At 41.2% G+C, this 20,103-nt stretch overlaps 1 protein-coding gene across 1 annotated transcript in view; it reads right to left on the reverse strand.

The window, feature by feature from the left end:
- Nucleotides 1–5,106: 5,106 nt before the first annotated feature.
- LOC133129262 (heparan sulfate glucosamine 3-O-sulfotransferase 5) overlaps nucleotides 5,107–20,103 on the reverse strand; it is a 57,551-nt gene continuing 42,554 nt past the window's right edge. The window contains exons 2-3 of the mRNA XM_061243224.1: nucleotides 8,205–8,346; nucleotides 5,107–7,295 (exon numbers count right to left, since the gene is read on the reverse strand). Of these exons, the coding sequence (XP_061099208.1) occupies nucleotides 6,365–7,295; nucleotides 8,205–8,311 (1,038 nt within the window). The 5' untranslated portion in view covers nucleotides 8,312–8,346 and the 3' untranslated portion in view covers nucleotides 5,107–6,364. The remainder of the gene's footprint in view (nucleotides 7,296–8,204; nucleotides 8,347–20,103) is intronic.

Genomic DNA, 20,103 nt, shown 5'->3' on the forward strand with positions numbered 1-20,103 from the left:
TGCTACGAACTTATGAGTAATGCTTCATAAATTAACTTGCACAGCATGCCATGAAGCAGCTGACACATTGACACTGCTGGAATTAACGAATGTGTACTGTTATAAACAATATTTTGCAATGATTTGATGAATCAAACGACTTCATATAAACTTCCTTATTTAGCTACTTCCTTATAAATACGCATGTTGTAAAGGTGTTAGAAGGACTGTGGAGGTTAACGATGTACAGTACTTCGCAAATGTCTTAGGCACCCTAGTTTTAAAAATAAATATATATATCTGGCCTTCTGTTTTTTGTTTTGCATATTAATGTGTCAGTTAAAAAGAGCAAACGAAAAGACTGTATTTTTTTAAGAATGTATTTTTTAATGTGTTTCATTAAATTAAATGACATAATAGACCACTTTTCAGATAAAACATTAATGGAGGCTTTCGGCATTACGTGGAGAGCCAGAAGCAAGTCTGGAGAAGAACTGTGGCAAGGTCTCCAATATGTTCGGAAAACAAACCTACCGGCAAATGTTCTTATAAAACTGCAGGACAGTGTAGCAGGAAGCTACCATAGTGTGCATACAAGCTCACCCTTGTATTGACCTAAGAAAGGTACCAAGCTTACCACAAAACAAAGCTTACTACTTTTCACCTCACCTCAGTCACCATCAGTGAGTAGCCCCTATCTTTGTGATGCCCAGCTACTTTGTGCTCAGGCTGTTTAGCAGCAGAAGTTGAGCTGGACAATGATTTCTTTAGCCTGTCATCCAATACTACCTACACATGCCCATACTTAGCTTAAGCTGTTTTTCAAGAGAAAGCAAAGGAATGGGAATGATGTATCCATTGTGGTTTTCCTTTTGAAGAAGATTAGTCAGACCAGTGAGGTTAATTGAGGCAAGGTTAATTTCACATAATACAGCTGGCACCTTTCAAATTACATATAGAATGAACTACTGTTATAATGTAATCTGACACCTTATCTTGTGATTTATGGTTTGTGTACTTGATGGTCTTGGGGGGGCTGGCTGAACAGTCCTGTTGAAGACAGTGCAAATTAAACTAAATTTGTCTTACTTAAACACCTATGGTCATGTTCAGTTTGGATGGTTATTGGATGGTGATCTACAGTAAATGCTCTGTTGTCTAATTGTTTTCCTATATTGATTATACTTTCATCTGTATTATCATTAATTATACATTATTTGGCTGGGTTTGTCTGCATTCTGTAATTATTTTAGAAAATAAACAAAGCCCTATAAAGTTATATGCATTATAAAATTTCTGCATTTTTAACATGATTTAACTTTGAAGTGCACATCAAAACTGGCCATTACTTCAGCAATTAAAGAAATGTATTAAGTGTAACATTAAAATTTCTCATCAAACATAACCCATTGGCATGTAAAACTGATTCATTCTTTTAATGCCTGCTGTAATTACCTAAAATCATTGCATCTGTTTGCATCTGCTTTAAATTAGGCAACAGAGACAGATTATTATATTTCCTAAGGTAATACATTTCTGTTTTTGACAGTTTAACAGCAATATGAGCAATTGCATAAAATTGCTTTTTAATGTGGGCCGTGCATTTTCAGGCATTGCACAATTAATGCAAGTCTTTCGTCGATCTGTTTGAATATTACTTGCAATTAAATGCCGCATTGACTAAAAATGTGTTTAAGAAGAATGATGTTAGGCATTTCAATAAGAATAGCTTACTTTAGGGATGAACCACATTGAAATTCTTGGGCTGTATCTAGAATCCATATTTCCATGGCCACACACTGGCTGATGCCAGTTCATAATTAAGGGCTGCACGTCATGTCATAGGAATATTTAAAGGTCCAGGAAACTGGATTAAACTTGTGGTTATATTCCCCAGAATGACAGCTGGTTGTGTTCTGTGTATTTCTTTCAAGTTTTTAAACCAATTATAATCATTAAATTGTAATAAACACTATTACATTATCCTGGCCTGTTCAGCAGACCAGGAGCTGTTTGGTTTGTGTCCTGCACTCATTAATACTAATATCCCGTCATATGTCAAAATATTTGAACCTGCTCATTAGGTTAGAGCAGGTTCAAAGATTTTACATGATACAAGATACGGTTGGCTGCCAAATAATAATAATAAAAAAAGATAGAGCAGGTTGACAAGCTTTTAAAAAAATGGCACACAGTGTAAACATCAGTATTATACAGCCATAGGCATATGAAGCGAAGGATGTTGAAAAGCCGTCCTCTAGCCAGCTGGTTTCAGAATGGTGAGTTTATGATCACAGTTTGTCACTGCGCGATGTCCGTCTGGCATCCAGCATCCACCTTTGCAATTTTGAGCCAGCTGTATGGATATTTACTTACTTAGTTTGAAACTATAATTTCCTCCAATAACATTAGGGGCAACATTGGCTCAGGCAGTAAGAGCAGTTGCCTGGCAGTCGGAGGGTCCCTGATATGTATACCTGAGCAAGACTCCTTACCCCCAAATGCTCCTGACGAGCTGGTTGGTGCCTTGCATGGCATGGCATTGGTGTGTGAGTGTGTGTATGAATGGGTGAATGAGAAGCATCAATTGTACAGCCCTTTCAATAAAGGCGCTATATAAATGCCAACCATTTACCATTAGACCCCCAGACAACACAAAAGCAGCATAAGCTAGGCTTTACCATTGTACAGTTAAACTTGCAGATCATTAAATGTGTAATAAAGTTGTAACACTGATCTGAGGTACACTATTATCCTCAACAGCAGAGATGAAGAAAGGCTTTCATTCCACATATATTGAAAGCTGTTTAATAATGGCTAGCTAACGGTAGGAGTACTTACCTATCCATCACACGTCTGTTCGATGACAACCAGGAGCAGCAGTTGGGAGGGCAGCACTAGCTTTTTAGTGAAGCCACTTTTGTCAATTGTTGGTGAAGTTCTCTTTGTGATAATGGGCACTGCAAATTGTACTTGTTGGGGTTATTGCAATATTGCAGTGCCAGTGGCTCTCTAGAAACAACACCCATTTTGTGCGGTTCTCTTCAATTTTTTGGAAAAAAAAACCTATCGCTTTTCCTGCATCCAGAGAACGCACCTCACATTTCATATTTAGCTTGCCTGCACAAGTGATAGAGCATCATTTACATATTACAAGTAGAAAGGATTTCATGGGTCTTGTTGTACCCAGATTGTACCCAGATAACCCAAGCAAGCCAAACCAGGCACAGGCTTTTCTGCATTTTCTTATAAGAATACATTTTAAATATTTATGGGCCATTTGTGAAAGCAAAAAAGTATTAAAATAACTCATCAGCAAATAATTCACAGATTTCTGTTCCCTGGACCTTTGACAAAGTTACTCTTTGACTACACAGTTGCAATTGTTTGTGCAGCATCAATGGCTCCATGAAGTTGTTGCTGATTTAATGGCGCATAACCTACAGTTATAGATTGGCTCACACAAGTGCACAATGCTGGGTACCATCATTCATGAAGATTTGGCTGTCCGCAGTCCTGATGTCCGATAGAGACAACACCAATGCCTTAAAAGGGAGAGCTGATTCCAGAGAAAATTGACCACGAGCAGTTTCTCATTAGCTGCTCTTCTGCATTGCAACACACAAATGTAGACAAGTAGACAAATGTGTAGCCAATACCCTTTTTTCTTCCCTGAAAAGAAAACAGTGCCATTTGCACTCCTCATACATAGCCAGTGTAGAAATTGGTCTTTTAAAGATGCAAGTGTTTTTCTGTGAAGAGGAAAAATATGGATGTGCTTTTACCAAAGATAGCTGTGAATTCTGGCCATATTTTCACTGACTGCACAGCCCATAAGCATGGGTTTGAATTGCACACATCCTCTTTCATTAGACTAGAGCTAATTTCTGTGCAAAATTTGCTTTATTTCCAAGAAATTTCACAGTATTACTCATATACCTACCCATTAAATCTTTTTTTATCAGATACAGTTTCTGTGGGTAATCTGCACTCTGTATAACATCTTCCTTGATGAAATCTAAAATTATTCAAAGTATAAATTTAAAATGTCTAAATTTGCATAGATTAGATTTACTGTTTTAATTTGTGAGTCTATTTGGTAAAAAGCATATAAACCATTTCAGCATAGATTGAGATCATGTGCTATTCCTTGTCTTTCAAGTCAGTTTGAATCAGTCATCTTTGGAATGATACATGAGACTAGTGTAGACTACTGACTGCAAAGAGCAGGGGGTTCCCCTGTGTCTTTGCCATATTTACAGTGGCCTCCATAATGATTGAGATAAAAAGCCCATTATGTCTGCCCATTTGCCTCTTATTTGCCACAATTTTAGATCTGGAATCACACCATTAACATATGGTTAAAGTGCACATTCTCAAATTTTATTAAAGGTTTATTCAATGTTGGTTTCACCATGTACATAGTCCCCCCATTTTAGGGCACCAACATAACTACTTTCATTTACATAACATTGCTGTGTCCCAAATATTATGGTGCCCTGAAATAGGAGGACAATGTATAAACACTGCTGTAATGTCTACATGGTGAAACCAATATGTATAAAAATGCCCTTTATTAAAATCTGACAATGATGGGTCTTTGTCTCAAACATCATGGAGGGCACTCTGAACCTGGCCGTCTTTTCACACCTCAATTTTACCAGCTGCATCTCTATCCCAGTTGATATTTGGTGAACCATCTGGTACAAAATGGCTGCTGCATGTCACACAAGCAACGGATACACATCGTAATAGTTTATGGTGAGTCAGCCCTCCTTGTACAGTGCCCCTGAGCGAGAAACTCATTCACTCATAAGCTCACACGCAGTACTGGGGTCATTTATCTTTCTGTTGGAGCCCCTGTTTTCTCCCCAGTTTGGACTCACCCATTGCAACTCTGTACCTGCAGTCAAAGTATGTGCACTCATCCAGTTTAGTCACACTGACCTAACCACTGTGTGTGTGTGTGTGTGTGTGTGTGTGTGTCTCTGTGTGTGTGTGTGTGCATGTATGTGTGTGTGAGTATAGCCATCACACCTGTATTTGCAGGGTGAATGATGGCTCCAGTGAGCATGCCTTCAAGCCTGAAATTGAACTGTATGTCAGAAAAGAAATATGAGGCATTGGTTATAAAACAAAAATGATGTTAACCCCTTTATTTTCTAACATGAGAACATACAGTACTGTTGTATGGAAGGCTTTTGAAATTAAAGCAAGAAATGATGACTTTTAACAGGTTTAGTGCTTAAATGTTTTCTTTTTTATATTTTATTTGCCTTTTCATCAAAAAAGTTTAAATGACACAGAGAAGGATTATTGGTACACATCTTCAATTTACTTCAGTTTGTTCATTGTAAAAGAAAACTAGGATGAAAAAGAGAGATGCTCAAGGTTTCGGCCCTGGGTGTACACAAAACAATGTAAAGAACTCATTAAATAAAATAACCCTGTCATTCCCATGTAGTACTGTACAGTTTTGTTGTTTAGATTTTCTGAAGCTGTGAATAATTAGCCATTGCAGATTCAAAGAGGCAATACACAGCAGTGATATTTTGACCGTCTTACTTTTCACACCCTTTTGAAACATACACACATAGGGTTACATCGAGGGCATCTTCCCTTAATGGAATTATTAAAAAGAAAATGGAAACAAAATAAATGGGGTTCAATAAACTCATGATATATTATTGGTTGTCACTGCTGAATAAACCAACTTCACCTTTGTTAAAAAAGGTTCGAACTCATTGGTTCACGACAGTAAATTTAGTGTACAAGTACGTTGGGATCAAGAGTCAATTATTTCCTTCACAAGCCCTTCAGTAAATAAAGAAACAGCAGGAGGTGGACATCTTTCTGTCTGGGATTCATTTCTCTGTACCACAATCAAACTGCAAAAACAATCAAAGTGAAAAACACTTAAATCTAACGGGCCTGGTGTGAGATGCTTTTACTCAGATGATACTGTAGGATTTCACATACCCTGAACAAGCCATCTTTAAAAATGTATCAATTTACATTTCTCAATACTTTCAACTCGCACTAGAGGAATGTTCCATTGATACTGGTTATGGATAAACATGGCTCATGACAATAGGAAAGTCAAATACATTTTTCTACCTGTCACCATAAACAGGCAATGTATTACATGGAAAGAATGGGCGCTTTCAAGTTGTTGCAAAGTACAGCTCACAAATCACTCTCCCCTTCACTTCTATGAACAAAACATTGATCCCATTTCATATTTGGTCACTTTGTGATACTCTCAAGTCTTAAACGTCAGTCAAAGTGCTTCTAAATATTTTTCAAAGGGGCATTTTTATGACCAAAAAAAGCTGACCACGGTGATAGCTCCATAAAGAGTTTGTACTTGTTTCTCTCGTCCCCTTCATGGCCAGTTGAATGTCCTCCCGGTGATCTGGTAAAACTTCTGATTGAAGGGGTGGAAGAACCGGCGCAGTTTGGCCACCACCGCGGGGTCCACCTCGGGGTGGATGCGGCCCTTGCTGCCCGCCAGGCACTTGTTGAAGACGATGTTGAATCGGAGGCAGTAGAACCCGCGGGTGGCGTTGAAGTACAGGTTGTACTGGCTGATGCGGGAGGGGAGGTTGAGGAAGCGCTCCACCAGCTGGAGCTCCGGCAGCGGGTCCGAAATGAGCCGGTCCCCGTCCACGATGTGGAACTGCTCCACGGGGAAGTACTTGAGCCAGCGCTCCAGGTGCTTGGTGTAAATGCTGGTCCGTACCGCCTTGTACTTGGTGTTCACCTCGCAGGTGTTGCCGTCGATGGCCAGCTTCTCGAACTTGTGGTAGGTCTTGTTCTTCCGCTCCTTGCCCTCCAGCACCTGGGTGTAGTCGGACACCGCCCGGGTGGTGGGCTCCCTGACGATGATCAGGAGCTTGATGGAGGAGTTCATCTTGAAGATGCGCTCCGGGACCTCCTCTGTGATGAAGTAGGCCGGGCTCTTCTCGATGGTGATCTGGTGGGGGAAGGAGAAGGGCATCTTCTCGCGGTACCAGTCGATGCCCCGGGCGTAGTTCTGGTCGTTGTCGAAGAAGTGTATCTCCTGCGAGGCCTTGACCACGGCCGGGTGCAGGTTGAGCATCTCCAGCAGGGCGCGGGTGCCCCCCTTGCGGACCCCGATGATGATGGCGCGGGGCAGCTGCTGCACCAGGCTGTGCAGGCGGATCTGCTCCTTGGTGGCGTTGCCCTTGCGGAGCTCGTGCAGGATGCCCCTCTTGTACTGCAGCGTCCGCAGGGGGAAGGGCCCGGGGGCGTGAGGGGCCACTCTGCTCTCTACGGGGCAAATAGGCTGCAGCCTGAGGACCAAAGGAAACGCCACAATGAGAAGAGGAAGTCTGCAGCGTTCTGCGTTAGCATTACCTCACTTAACTTTCAGGATGCTTCATATTCTGAAGGCATTCTTTTCATAACACTGCTGCTTGTATATATCAATTATTTAATTTTTGAAAGCCAGAAAAGAGCTTGGAAGAAAACATTTTTTAATGCATCCACACTGGTCCAAATATGAGAGTATATACAATGAGTGTGTATAGTGGAATCATAGCTAATGGAATCATAATCAAGAAATCTGTCACAGTAAGCTTTTATGACTAACCACTTGCAGGCACTAAAATGTTTTCAATTCATAGATTCAAATATAAATCTGCTATATGGATATATCTGAGCTTTCAGAAATAATTTGAATGCATGCTAAGAAACAATTTATTAATAGAAACAAAGCAGACACCTTGACAACAGATATATCACTAGTAATTGCTATTTCATAAGCCATATTTGATTATTTTGTCATAAAAGTATACTCTGAGAAGAGTTAATTTTAAGACATTTAGAGAATGCTCAGGGACAATACATGTAAGTTGTTTGTTTAAATGCAATCAAGGACTGTGACTCAAAGGTCTGTCGTTTTTTAAACTTTTATATTTTAATTGGAAAATATATATTTAATCCACTCAAAGTACACGTTAAATGCAAATGCAAAAGAGGATTTTGAGTGGCCGACACGTAAAAGTGTCAACCAATTCTAGACTATTCATGTGTGTCAAAAGTGTTCCTAATGAACACAACCTGCATCAAAGAACTCTCGACACAGCATGCGTGTAGAAAAAAATTACACATCTCTTCTGGTGCGTATGCAATGATGGGTCTTCGTCCCAAACATTATGGAGGGCATGCATTTCATTTGTCCTCCAGCGCCGGATACGCACCTATCCAAGCTCCCCACTCTGGCCACTAGATAAAGGAGACTCCCTACAGCGAGGCTGCCTAACACGAAGAGCTTCTGTCTCAGCAACGCCTGCTGTTTGAATGGCATGACCCTCCATCAATCTTCAGGACTGCATCTTCAGCCTAGAGAGAGAGAGAGAGAGAGAAAGCCCAGCACATAAACCACTAATCACTGCGAGGAGGAGATGGAGACAGCCTAATGTTTATTAACACACACTCCATCAAGCCTTACAAGTGATTAAGCCACACTCGCCAGGAACTTGCAAAGTGCCGCAGAGCCATTATAGGAGGGGATGGCAGCTTTACACACTTTATTTATTTATTTTATCCTGTGTTTATGCACGTTCCTGGAGCCAATTCGATTCAAGTGATGGTGGCCAAATGACTGCAGGACAGCACTATTTTGAAAATGTCTGCCCCCGAAGCCAGCGATATGTTTTACTTCCGTCAAAAATGGGCCTGTTGTTGAAACTTGATGATCGTGTCTGGTCCAACTTAGAAGCTAACCAATCTGAGGAATTCCACCAAGAAATGTCATATTCTAGAATGAAGTTAAATCTATTCGAATGTGGATGTGGGTTTAATTAAAAGAAACAATTCAAGGACATGTGAAGCGGAAACTCGTTTTTTTCAGCCCTGACAGTTTAAAATGAGAGAGATGCAGTTGAGTTAATACTCCTTACTTCAAAGGCCATACGATTCCCAAACAGAGACAGTGAATTCAATGGCACAACTAAATGTTGTAAGCCTATTATTCCACATCTGACTCTAATACCCAGCAGTTCCCCTTCCAACAACCCAGTGAGACAGTCATATTTCTGAAACTAAAATGTCACTGTAAAAAGCTGCTTAATGGGAACAAAATAAGAGTGATCAAAGGAAACGGAGCTGTGCATTTTTCAACCTAATCTTGTTTTTCTCCCCAAAACCATTTTTTCAGGGGGTTGGGATGTTGTGTTTCCTGTCCTTGTAATTGCCCTTCTCTTTCACATACAAAGAAATATGAGTGTTTCTTCACAATCACAGTTTGGAAAGTTCTAGTAACCGCTGACTTGTTTAGGGGGAGAAAACAAACCCATTTTAATTGTGAATATAATCATGTTGGTTGAATTCAGGACAAGTACTGCTACAAATGACTGTGCTCTTGCAGTGAGGGATAGAATAATTCATATTTCACTGCCATGTCAGGAAAACAACAGCAACTGGTATTTTTGTTGTTCTGCTTTTTTTTTTGTTGTTCTGTTGTTCTGCAATTAGGCTAGGCTAGTTTACTTCAGCCCATGTTTCGAATTACAGACATGAAGCAAAAAACAACACTCAACAAGACAGTTTGCGGTTAGCTCCCAAGGCGTACTCTTAAAAAGAAAAGCTAATGTATAAACCTCACCAGCTGGGGGCAGTATCTCACTATTATACAGGTGGCGACCAAAACATTCGTTTGGCAATGAATGAAGCATACATGTCTTGTTTCTGTTGTTGAGTCATCTTTCCTTGAGTGAGAAGCAAAATGAGAGATCTGGGAGCCAAAAATAGGAAAAGTCAACCCTGAAGCCAGGATTCAAAGACACAAGATGTAGCCCTAAGGGCCTTATTTACACGCTCGTCAAACCCTCGCACGTCCTGCTGGAGACCACATTCTCAGCCTGTACACTCCAGGAGAGAGCCAGGACCAGATTTACCAATGCAAAAGCAGTCACTACAAAGTCTCAATATCTACGTTGGATTTACTAAAGGGTCGCAATGGGTCAAAATCTCTATTTGGATGTCATTTTGGGGGTATTAGGTCACTCTTTTGATGCATAGTTCAATGTGTTCGTGCACATATTCCTGGAGCAATGGCGCTAAAACTGGGTGGAGATTATGTCAATTGTGCGAATTAAGTTTTCACTTGATTGATTAAAGCACGTATTGATTACAACTCGAAATCAGGTTATTTCTTTCTGCGCTGATATAGCCTATAGCCTAGCTCACAAACGATGCCACAGAAGGGTGCCCGCCTGTACGCATATTCACAGCAGCATGGGGTGGGGATGGACGAATGCATCCGTAACACTCCGGACACAGCCAGCAGCTAGTATAAAAACGCAGTTCTGAATTTCAACAACTGTTACACATTGTAAATGCAGTTTTACCTTCAGACTCACTGTGGCCATCGCAAATTCATTCATGTCTATTCCTTCCGCACCCCTACGACTTTACAATAATATTTCAACCTGTTGTTCTATCGGTGCTAATATTCTTTCCTTAGTTGGATCGCCACCTGCATCTTTTTCCCTCATAAAGTTTTCTTTTGTAGCCTATGCTGCCTAACATATTTTTTTCACATCCTCTAGGCTACTGTTCATTTAAATATAGACCTAGGTCTAGCCTACCAACAGTATAAGAATACATTTCGTTTTTTTTTTGTTGTGTTCCTTCCTGTGCTGTAATACGGCGTAAAACAGTGGCTATATTCCATCGACCTTTAGATTAGGCCTACCTATGTTTTCTGATCAATGAATTTAAGTTTCTTGCGGTAGCTTCATATCCATTTCCCAGTTCCTTGTAATCTGGATGTGTAAGTATACCATATTTCTCACATATTATTCGCGTTACCTTCCGCAAAATTGTGATGAAGCAACGGCATTAATGTATCGGCACCTGCAACCACAATAAAGCTAACGTTTTTCCGCGGCGACTGTTTCCTAAGTAAATCTCGCCCTCAGTGTTTCCTGTGTGCTGAGAAACACTGCGGCTTAATCCAGTGAGGTAGAAACAGACCGGTTCATCGTTGAATTCGTGAGCAGAAGCTGTTTTATAATGCCGTCATGCCCACTATCCACTACCTTGATGTTGACCAAACTCTTCAAGATGGCACAGATGAATCCTAATTGAGCACATGCCCCAGGTCGCAAGCGGTGATTAATCTACCGTTCCTTCTACACAGCCACTTGTGTTTTAATACTCCAGAAGGATCTTTTGAAAAAGTCAACAGTACATAGCTAATATCCTATCTACTGTAATATATTCAGCTTAATATACTGTATAATAGGCATGTAGAGAGGGGTTTGACTCCAGCAGTTATTGAAAAAAGAAGCAATTTGGCTCGCTTTGGCTTTTGAAAGGGGCGCAGCAATTTTATCAGTATAACAATACATTCAAATAAACCCATTTAGCCTGGGGCTAGTTCCTTATTTTGTAGACTCCAATTTTGAAAAGGAATGTTTTTCATTACACGGTATGTCTATAAAAAGCTTGGGACGGACTCAAAGATTTCAGAGACACAATTTCTATGCCCATATTACACCCTTTGGTTGAGAGATGGCATCATTGAAGAATACAAATATTTTAAAAGTAGAAGTGACACAAGTTTTTGGATTCTACAAGTTGGCGACAATGCTGTAAAATTTCAGGAATGTAATCCCATTGCAAACATGATTATTAGTCAATGCACTGTTCTGTAAAGACCTATTTGTGAACCACTAAGCCAGTTTACAACTACAGGAGTTCCTCAGTCCATGCAGCATGGCCTATTCACTTATAGCAGGTAGCCAGCATTTTGCATCCTCCTGAAAATCTCAACAGCAAAAGAAATTGCTGGAATTTTGGGGGAATTAAAAAAATGACCTTTTTTGGCACTAAAAGCTCTTTCCCTCCCAAAGTAAGCACCTTTTTTTCACATTACTCTCACCTTGATTTTTGCTGCTGCAGGTGATTCACCGGACGTACCTATAATATGCACACGGATGAGGCTAATATTATCAGTGCGCTGTTGGCCTCCTTCACCACCTGGCCCAGGTCTCATTATCACATCGAGTAGCCCATTGGCAGGACCGCTGTTCTCTAAAGCATTACTGAGCTGTAGGTAGAAACAATACGTTCATGTTTTTCACATTGGAGCGCTCGGACAAAGAAAGCTAATCCTCTTATCCGGTGGTGGTCAGTGAGCCACAAGCTACAAATCGAGCAGGCATGGTAATTGACTTTGACCTCATAGTGTTTCTCAACATACTTTTTCATGATTACCAAGCTGGCCAATTCTCGTAAGGGTCACCTACAAGCGGAGGATACCAATTCAGAGCATCTAGCTTGGTGGCATGGTCATTGCCATCATATTATTTATATGACATCAGAAAAGATATGGATTCAATTTAGTAATTTTGATAAAAGAAAAGATTCTCTATAACTCTCACTATCGCACCATGTGTGTGCCTGTGTGTGCGTGTGTGTTATACAGTATATACGATTATTTCATGTGAAGTGCTCAAAGGCAAAGCCATCTTATTAAATACAATCTAATGAAAGGAAAAACATAATAACTTAAATTGCCATGCTTGTTATTCATGCAAATTATCCAGAGCAGGTACAGTATACAGTCATTATCAGTTTATCTCCATCTTCCCTTGTTGTTGCTCACTGACCAATACTTTCATAAAATATCATATTTAATAGCCAGTGACCCACCCTGGCTGTCCAGGACACATGATAAAAACCTCTACATATGGATATTTCACAGAGTGGCACTTCACATCAGTTTTGCTGAAGTGTTCATTTCTATTGTAGCCCCTGCCCTTGCAGCGTAGCCATTGCCCTTTTCTGAATATTGGAAATTATCTAGTATATCTCATACAGCATTATAATTATGGTCCTATGGAATGTTTTATGATACTTAGGAGTATTTTAGGAGACTGGCTACATACATTTAGTCTAGGATTTTAATTGCCATTCAGAAATTCAATTTTCATCTTCAAAATACTAAACTGCAGTGTACATAAATAGACATAAGTTTAAAGTTTTAAGATTTTTGTTAGCTTTTTTTAATTGATTTTTTTTTTACAAATGATAGCTCATTTTTTTGCATTTTTGCAAGTGAAAGCTAGAGTGAACGATCTAGCTTTGGAGGTCAAAAAGTAAAGCCTGTTTTCAGGCAAATTGAACAGCTGACTCTAGCAGCCAAATCTGAGAAAAACAATCACATTCCCCAAAGTTTCTCTATTTTAACTTTGCAACTTTTTCTTTGAGTCAAGTCTGGAACCAACTGAACACACAGCCACTGAAGGAAGATAGTTTTTTTTAGAAATGAATCCAACACATTTACATTACACACTAGATTTTACATCAAAGAATGCATATCCGTTCTAATTAATTTGACTATTTAAATTCTTTGCTGTGAAGTATTTTAGTCATCGACACCCCACCCTCCCACTGAGTTGAAATCCAGATCTGTTGCAGTTCATCACTGCAGCTGGCTGCGTGGATTTCTCGCCATACACAGTTTAAGTATATTTAGTGTCAAACTAAACATATTTATATAAAGTAGCATGCTGAACTGGGAGCTCATTGCTATTAGAAAGACAGGCATGACAACATATGAGAGAGGAGAAGAAAACTTGCTCAGGCCACAGTGTCAGGTACTCATTAGGGAGCTGGAACCAAGAGATAGTAGGTTCAAATCCTGATCATGCCGCTACAGTCTGTAAGTGCTTCGTAAATAGCCAACTGCATGAAATGACTATATGTTACATGCAAAGCAAATACAAAAGGCCACACAGTAAAAAATTCAGTGGTAAATCAATTAGCAGAGTACATATGGTCCCTGTTGGACTCATGTGCACTCTGTTAGAGTTGAATTAACACTGGGCATTTTACTGTGCTTGCAATGCAACAGACACGAGCAATGCATCTTGATACAGGAATATGGCAAACTAATGAGCCTATAAGTAAAGCCCATGCATGGTTGCCTTTATACCTACTCTTTGAAATATTACACTCTTCATTTTAAAATTCATGCCAGAATAGACAGCCCACTCCAAGCCTTAGAAAAAAAGTACATTAAATCAGCTTATTTTATATTCCTTTCAACAAGCAGTTACTCAGCAGGAGAGCCTAATCAAATATAAGCATGGCGTTTTAAATTTTACACTATCCAGCAAGTGACATCCAGTCTAGTGCACGTCCTGTCTGTGTCCCCAGCATCTTCATCTTGGGCAAACATTGCCCTTGATGCTACTGATGAAAAAGCGATATTTTATCCTGTAGCAGGAGAGAATTTAGACGTTTGCCTCCGCAATGTCAAACCCTACATTGACTAATCTCCAATTTAATGTTGCATATCATAACACAGCATGTCCATATCCAAATATAGCGCAATGGGGAACAGTGCGCCATGCTGGCATTTTGCTGATTCCTGTCTCCTACTGTAAAACACAATGATTCTGCATATTACAGCTCGCGCTTGCTGGGGCGTATGCTGCGCTCAGCTAATTACAGGCATCGCGCTGTTCTGGCGCTCGGAACATCACGCTGTGGTCACTGTAAAAATAGATCCGTGCAGCTGCTCTCTGCGGACCCCAGTCTCTGCGAACACGCCATCAAACACCTGGGCGCCGCTGCTTTACAGGACTCAGGGAGAACATCCCTAAGCCCCTGTGATCTACGGAGCTGAGCAGAGACGAATAGGCATCCGCCGCAGAGTACACGCGCACCGAGGCTAGCGTCTCTCAGAGGGCTACGGGCTACAGCGCATCAGCATCCCCCCAAAAAACCCGGGGCCATTAACAACCTTTGAGAAAATCTACAAAGTCATCCCTGACAGGCTTAGAACTGCGCTCAAGCCTTCCCCGTTTGCACGTCAGATCTATCAGCTATCTGTTAATGTAACCACTGAAAAATAAAATGTAAATTCTACACACTACCGGATTCACTGCTTATAACGTACTTAGTCATGGTTATGACAGTAAGCTAAAATACTAAATTAGGGAAGAGAAGGAAAATGATATTGCTCACCATATTGAGCTGACTGAGCTGATATCTGTTAAAGGACACTTTATAAGCTAAAGCTTATTTCTCTCAAACAGCCAATGGGCTTCATGGAAAATGCAGTAAAGCAGAACTTTACTTCTCATATTCCACATCAATTCAGTTTCGTCTTACAGTGCACATTGCTATTTGCATACCTTATGCTATGTGGCTGCTAATGAAGAACTAAAATGGATCACACTGGAAAAGATGATTTGCTGTTTTCATCACTTTTCCAGTTCCTTCGTGACAATCTCAAACGTGCTCATTTCTGAGGTGAATGTGCATCGCAGGTGTGGCTCTCCATTTTCCAGTGTTTAAAAGCTTTTGGTGTTCAGTTCTTGAATCCATTATCAACATACATTACATGAGGCAGCTGAATGTAATGTATGTTGATAATGGATGGAGATACTAAACCGCAAATTCAAACATTTCTTAACAGCTTCAAATGAGATGAAACCTTTGAAAAAGATGAAAGATTTAAATGCCTGGACGGCGGTCGTCTTGTCTCGTAATCGCCAGCCATGTCAGCTGCGGTCAACGGGAGGGATGAAAACGGGAAGATAAAAAAGAGAGAGAGAGCTAATGAATAATGCAGCACTGTGCAGTTTATTATTATTATTGATCTATACTTTAAGCGCCAGGGAATAATGCTGCTTTTTGACTCTCCACCCAGTCCTCCTGTGGCTTCCTGACTTTAGAGCCGCCATTTTGTGATATTAAAACCTACATAATTTATTATCCAGTGCGACGGCCTGTGTCCCAAGTCCCTGGTCTGGCTCCATTGTATCTGTGTGTCCGGCCAAATGGCTGTCCCATGCTGTGATAAGAGCTTACACTTCAGAAGTCTTGCACCTATGTACCGTATTCACATGCACTATGTATGAACACCTTGTTACATACACCGCTTGTTATATGGACTATCAGCAAATTATGGATTTACCATTTACCTGCATAATAATTATCGACTAGTCTTAACATATCTTATAAACACATATACATTAGACTTCAAAGCTACAATAAAATTTACGCTTGTGACACTGTGTACGTACATAATTCTTTCATATTATTTAAGTATATAATTATATTGTTTCCCTTTGGTATAAGTGCTACTCATACTCTCTGTATCTCTGGTTTCACTTTTATCCGAATGGGCCTTAACAATGTTAGGCAAGGTCCAGCGTGGTGCTATATCTAGTTGCTAAGACTCTTGGGTTTTTCATAAAAAGCTGACAAGAGCTTGTTTACACTAGGGGCAGATTTATCAAAGAGCATATTTGTAGCTGCTAATGACTGAGAATGTCTGAGAATTGCAGTCCACGCACGCGGCCATTTCTGGGACTGCGGCATATTTATCAATAACGCTTATGCTAATGACAGCAGAGGAAGACAACCATGATTTAAATATCCCTCATCGTAATTCAATTAGACAACCCCCACTGCGAAGCACGCAAATTTGCATGTGCCATGGGCAGGTGAATGAAACACAGCCGACCACAAGTGGAAAGCGTGAATGTCAAAGAAAATTAATAGAAAAATTCCACCCTCTGGAACTGAAGGTCATAACTGATGGGATAAACACGCGTGTTTTCTACAAGAGTGCAAAACAAATTAAATATGGAATGAAAGGCTACCGAGAATTCATTAAGTTGGAAGCACAGGAGGGACTTTTAAGAGACACAAGGACGTAATAATGTGTACACAAAAGAAAAGCACTTTTAATGAAGCAGCAAGGAGAGGTGTGGAATCTGCCGTTCAGTTGGTTCCCACCGCCAAACCAGTAGCTGAAATAGTGGCCCCCGAGGTGAGGAGCAGGTTGAGCATAGCATGGTTGTGTAACAGCTTTCTCGGCCTACAGCAGGTGTAGCATGGAAGCTTATTCAGCACATTCATTCATGAACCATCTGCATGCAAAATTGTTCGGTTAGGATAAGGCTAAAGATTAAAACGTTTCAGCATACTGTCTTCATCTGTGAAAAGGCATTTATGCTGATGACAGCCTTACGTACCTAATTTTAAATTCACCACAGGTGTACAAGTTAGTAGAAGAACTATCAATCAGGGCCTTGTTTCTGGTAGGCTCAGCATGTGGCTCATAGTAGCACATCCAAAATAAAATACACTGTAAATAGAAATGTAAATACAAAACGTTTCACGCTGATATGTGCCCTCACTGTGAGGTAAAAATGAAGGGCACCTATTAGTCACACTGCAGCATCCTAAGCTCTTAAAAAATATTGCGATCTCATATCATATAAAATCGCTGAAGTGACACTCATAACATACAATACCATACCATGGTAAATTCTTACATATGAAGTTCACTTCTTCCTAGACACAGCTTTGGGTCCATGCACACCTCAAATTCACATCAAGTGTACCTCATTCATTCATTGAGATTTTGCATGCTTTTATCTTAGGATTACCTGAACTTTCTTCTTACCCTTTTAGAAACTGAACTTAATTAAACTGCTTAATCAATGACAAAGCATAGGGAACATAATTAAGAAGGCTTTTAAAAGCCACTCGTGGATTTGAGTACAGACATTAAATCCTTTATTAGAGAATAAATCATGGTCTATTTGAGTATTTTTCAATAACCATTCCAAAATGTGTTGTTCAGAGGCATTAGCAATTTGCAGTCTCCTATTATGGCTATTACTGTTCCGAAGACGATTCCCATCTTACAGAAAGTAAGAAGCATACTCTTTCTGCAGATAACAACATTTGGGTCTCAGAGAACCATGCAGCTAATGACACAATCGCAACAACAGCAACAGTCACCCACAGTGCTCACATATGCCGTCAGAGGGATTGATGTCTGTTGTGTTCACTCACTGGTGACATGATGCCATATCTGAATGAATCACAGTCCCATTATGCATCAGTTAAAAATCATTCCTTGATCAGTCTGAACCACTGCATTCACCAAGAGACACTCAACAAAACCCTGGTGTAAAATCCAGCTATCACCAGCTTGCAATACCAGCTACCAGCTGTTCTTGAGCTGGTCAAAACAGTGAACCAACTTCAGCTGTTTTCTTCAGCAGGGAACAGTTCAAGTATGCATTCTGAAATTCATTTTCTGATCAAAATGAATGCTGACAACCTCAGCGGAAGCCTGTTTGAAGAGCCGCATGTCCGCGTCTGATGTGAGAATGCTTTAAACAATGCCTGTGTACAGACACAAGCTTCAAAAGTTTCGCTTCAAAACACTGCACCATGGAAGAATCAACCGTGGGCGATATGCTTGAACTCATGCAAGTCCTCAATCTGCCACAACAATAGTTCCCAAAATGCTGCCCTTGGACAACCAAAACATAAACATCTACATGAACAGAGATGAGAATAACGATTAGCACCATGCCCAAACAGCTGAGACCAGAACAGAATAAACCTCTGGGTAAAGTACTGAACATCGTGCTTTGCTGAACTGAGGGAATGCTACAATATGTGCTTAACAGCAGATTGACACACAACCTCCCTGTATCTATGAAGACTGGGCTTAATAGATACAGGGAGAAACAAGTCATCGTTTCTGCTAGCCTTGATGCATGTCCCTTATTTTGCCAAAGACGGTGCCTTAGACATTATGTGGGCGATCACAGATTGAGGTAAAAACACACTTTGTGTCACTCCACCGGTGGGGGCTCCAGGGGGGTGAATGTTTGGGAAGGCCTGCTGCGTATGTGAGTGCTCAGCGGGGCTTGTTTAACGGAAACCAGCATCCTCTCTGGAGGGGGTCCATCATTACCACCGCATACATCTAATTGCAGACACAGAGCTTCTCCAATCTCCTCATCGACTTCCAATGTCTCACAGGGGAGATGCAGGTAATTACAAAGGAGAGATGGGAGAATCCCCGTCTCCAATTAAAATTTTGAAGAAGCCTACCCGAATGCCGTAAACGCTCAGGGGTTTAGCGAAAGCGGTCCGCCCTTGTTTCAAACCCCCTCCTCTCCCCTCTTTCCACAAGGCTTGTTCTCCAAACAGTTTCACACAATGTCACCTGCAGGTTGCATCAATGGAAATGCAGACCAATTTGACCAAACCCACAGATTCCGCACGGTTGTAGGTAAGAAGACACACATGATATCTGTACACCCCTGGCTGAGCTGCTTTGCCTCCCTTTTAAACCACGGTTTCTGCCTGGGTTGGCCCCTCTACCCTGGGGAGAACCGGTGCCCCAGGAGGCAGACACACCTGGTTGGTGAGAGGACCATGAAGCAAATGCGTTTCTCTAACAGATGTCACCCCCCCACCCCCCCCTGCCCCCGGAGGAGTCTGCTGTCCTAACAACCCCCGCTCCCTCCCGGCTCCAACCCTCTTACACCCCGGCAGATAGGCAGCCGTGTCAGGCCACAGCTGGGACACGCCCTGCTTTTCGGGTTGTGTGCTGAGCTCAGTGAAGCGTTAGACTGCTGGGATCTGGGCACCAGCAGAGCAGAAGAGATTACACCCACACGCACGTACGCCCACACGGCCACACGCACCACACACATGCACACACGCAGCACCCACACACACACGTTTGCATGGATGGACAGACACACAGATACACGCACACATGGACACCTAAACACACGCACACACACATACGTACATTCCCGACTGAATGTACACACAAATATACACTCGCCGTATAGAGACCGAACAGCTTTAAAATCTTGACATGTAAGGTCTTCTGGGATTGCAGGAAAGGAGGTGTTCCTGGAGGTCAATGCTGACTAATCTGCGGGCGATAAGGATCAGTGTCACATGATACCGTCTCCGGGGAGGACGGAACTGTCCCACGCACACAGATCTGAGAGATCACAGCATCGCGGGTCAGCACTTCTTCTCACATCTTCCGCCGATTCCCTTTCATCTGTGTGCCTCCAGCCGTTTCTAATGCACGTTAGACTGGGAGAGGATATGAAGACATCATTCAGCAATATGAGATGTAAAGAAATTATCAAAATGGTGAATGGGGGGCATGTAACCCGCTTGGTAATTGGCAAAAGAGCTGCAATCCATGCATAAAGGTGGTGAGCTACCTGTGTATGAAAAATCAAGGAGCATAATTAATCTCTGAGTAGTTATCATCTTGAACACATGAGACAG

This window comes from Conger conger, chromosome 5 (genome assembly GCF_963514075.1).
Source record: "Conger conger chromosome 5, fConCon1.1, whole genome shotgun sequence".
Classification (NCBI taxonomy): Eukaryota; Metazoa; Chordata; class Actinopteri; order Anguilliformes; family Congridae; genus Conger; species Conger conger.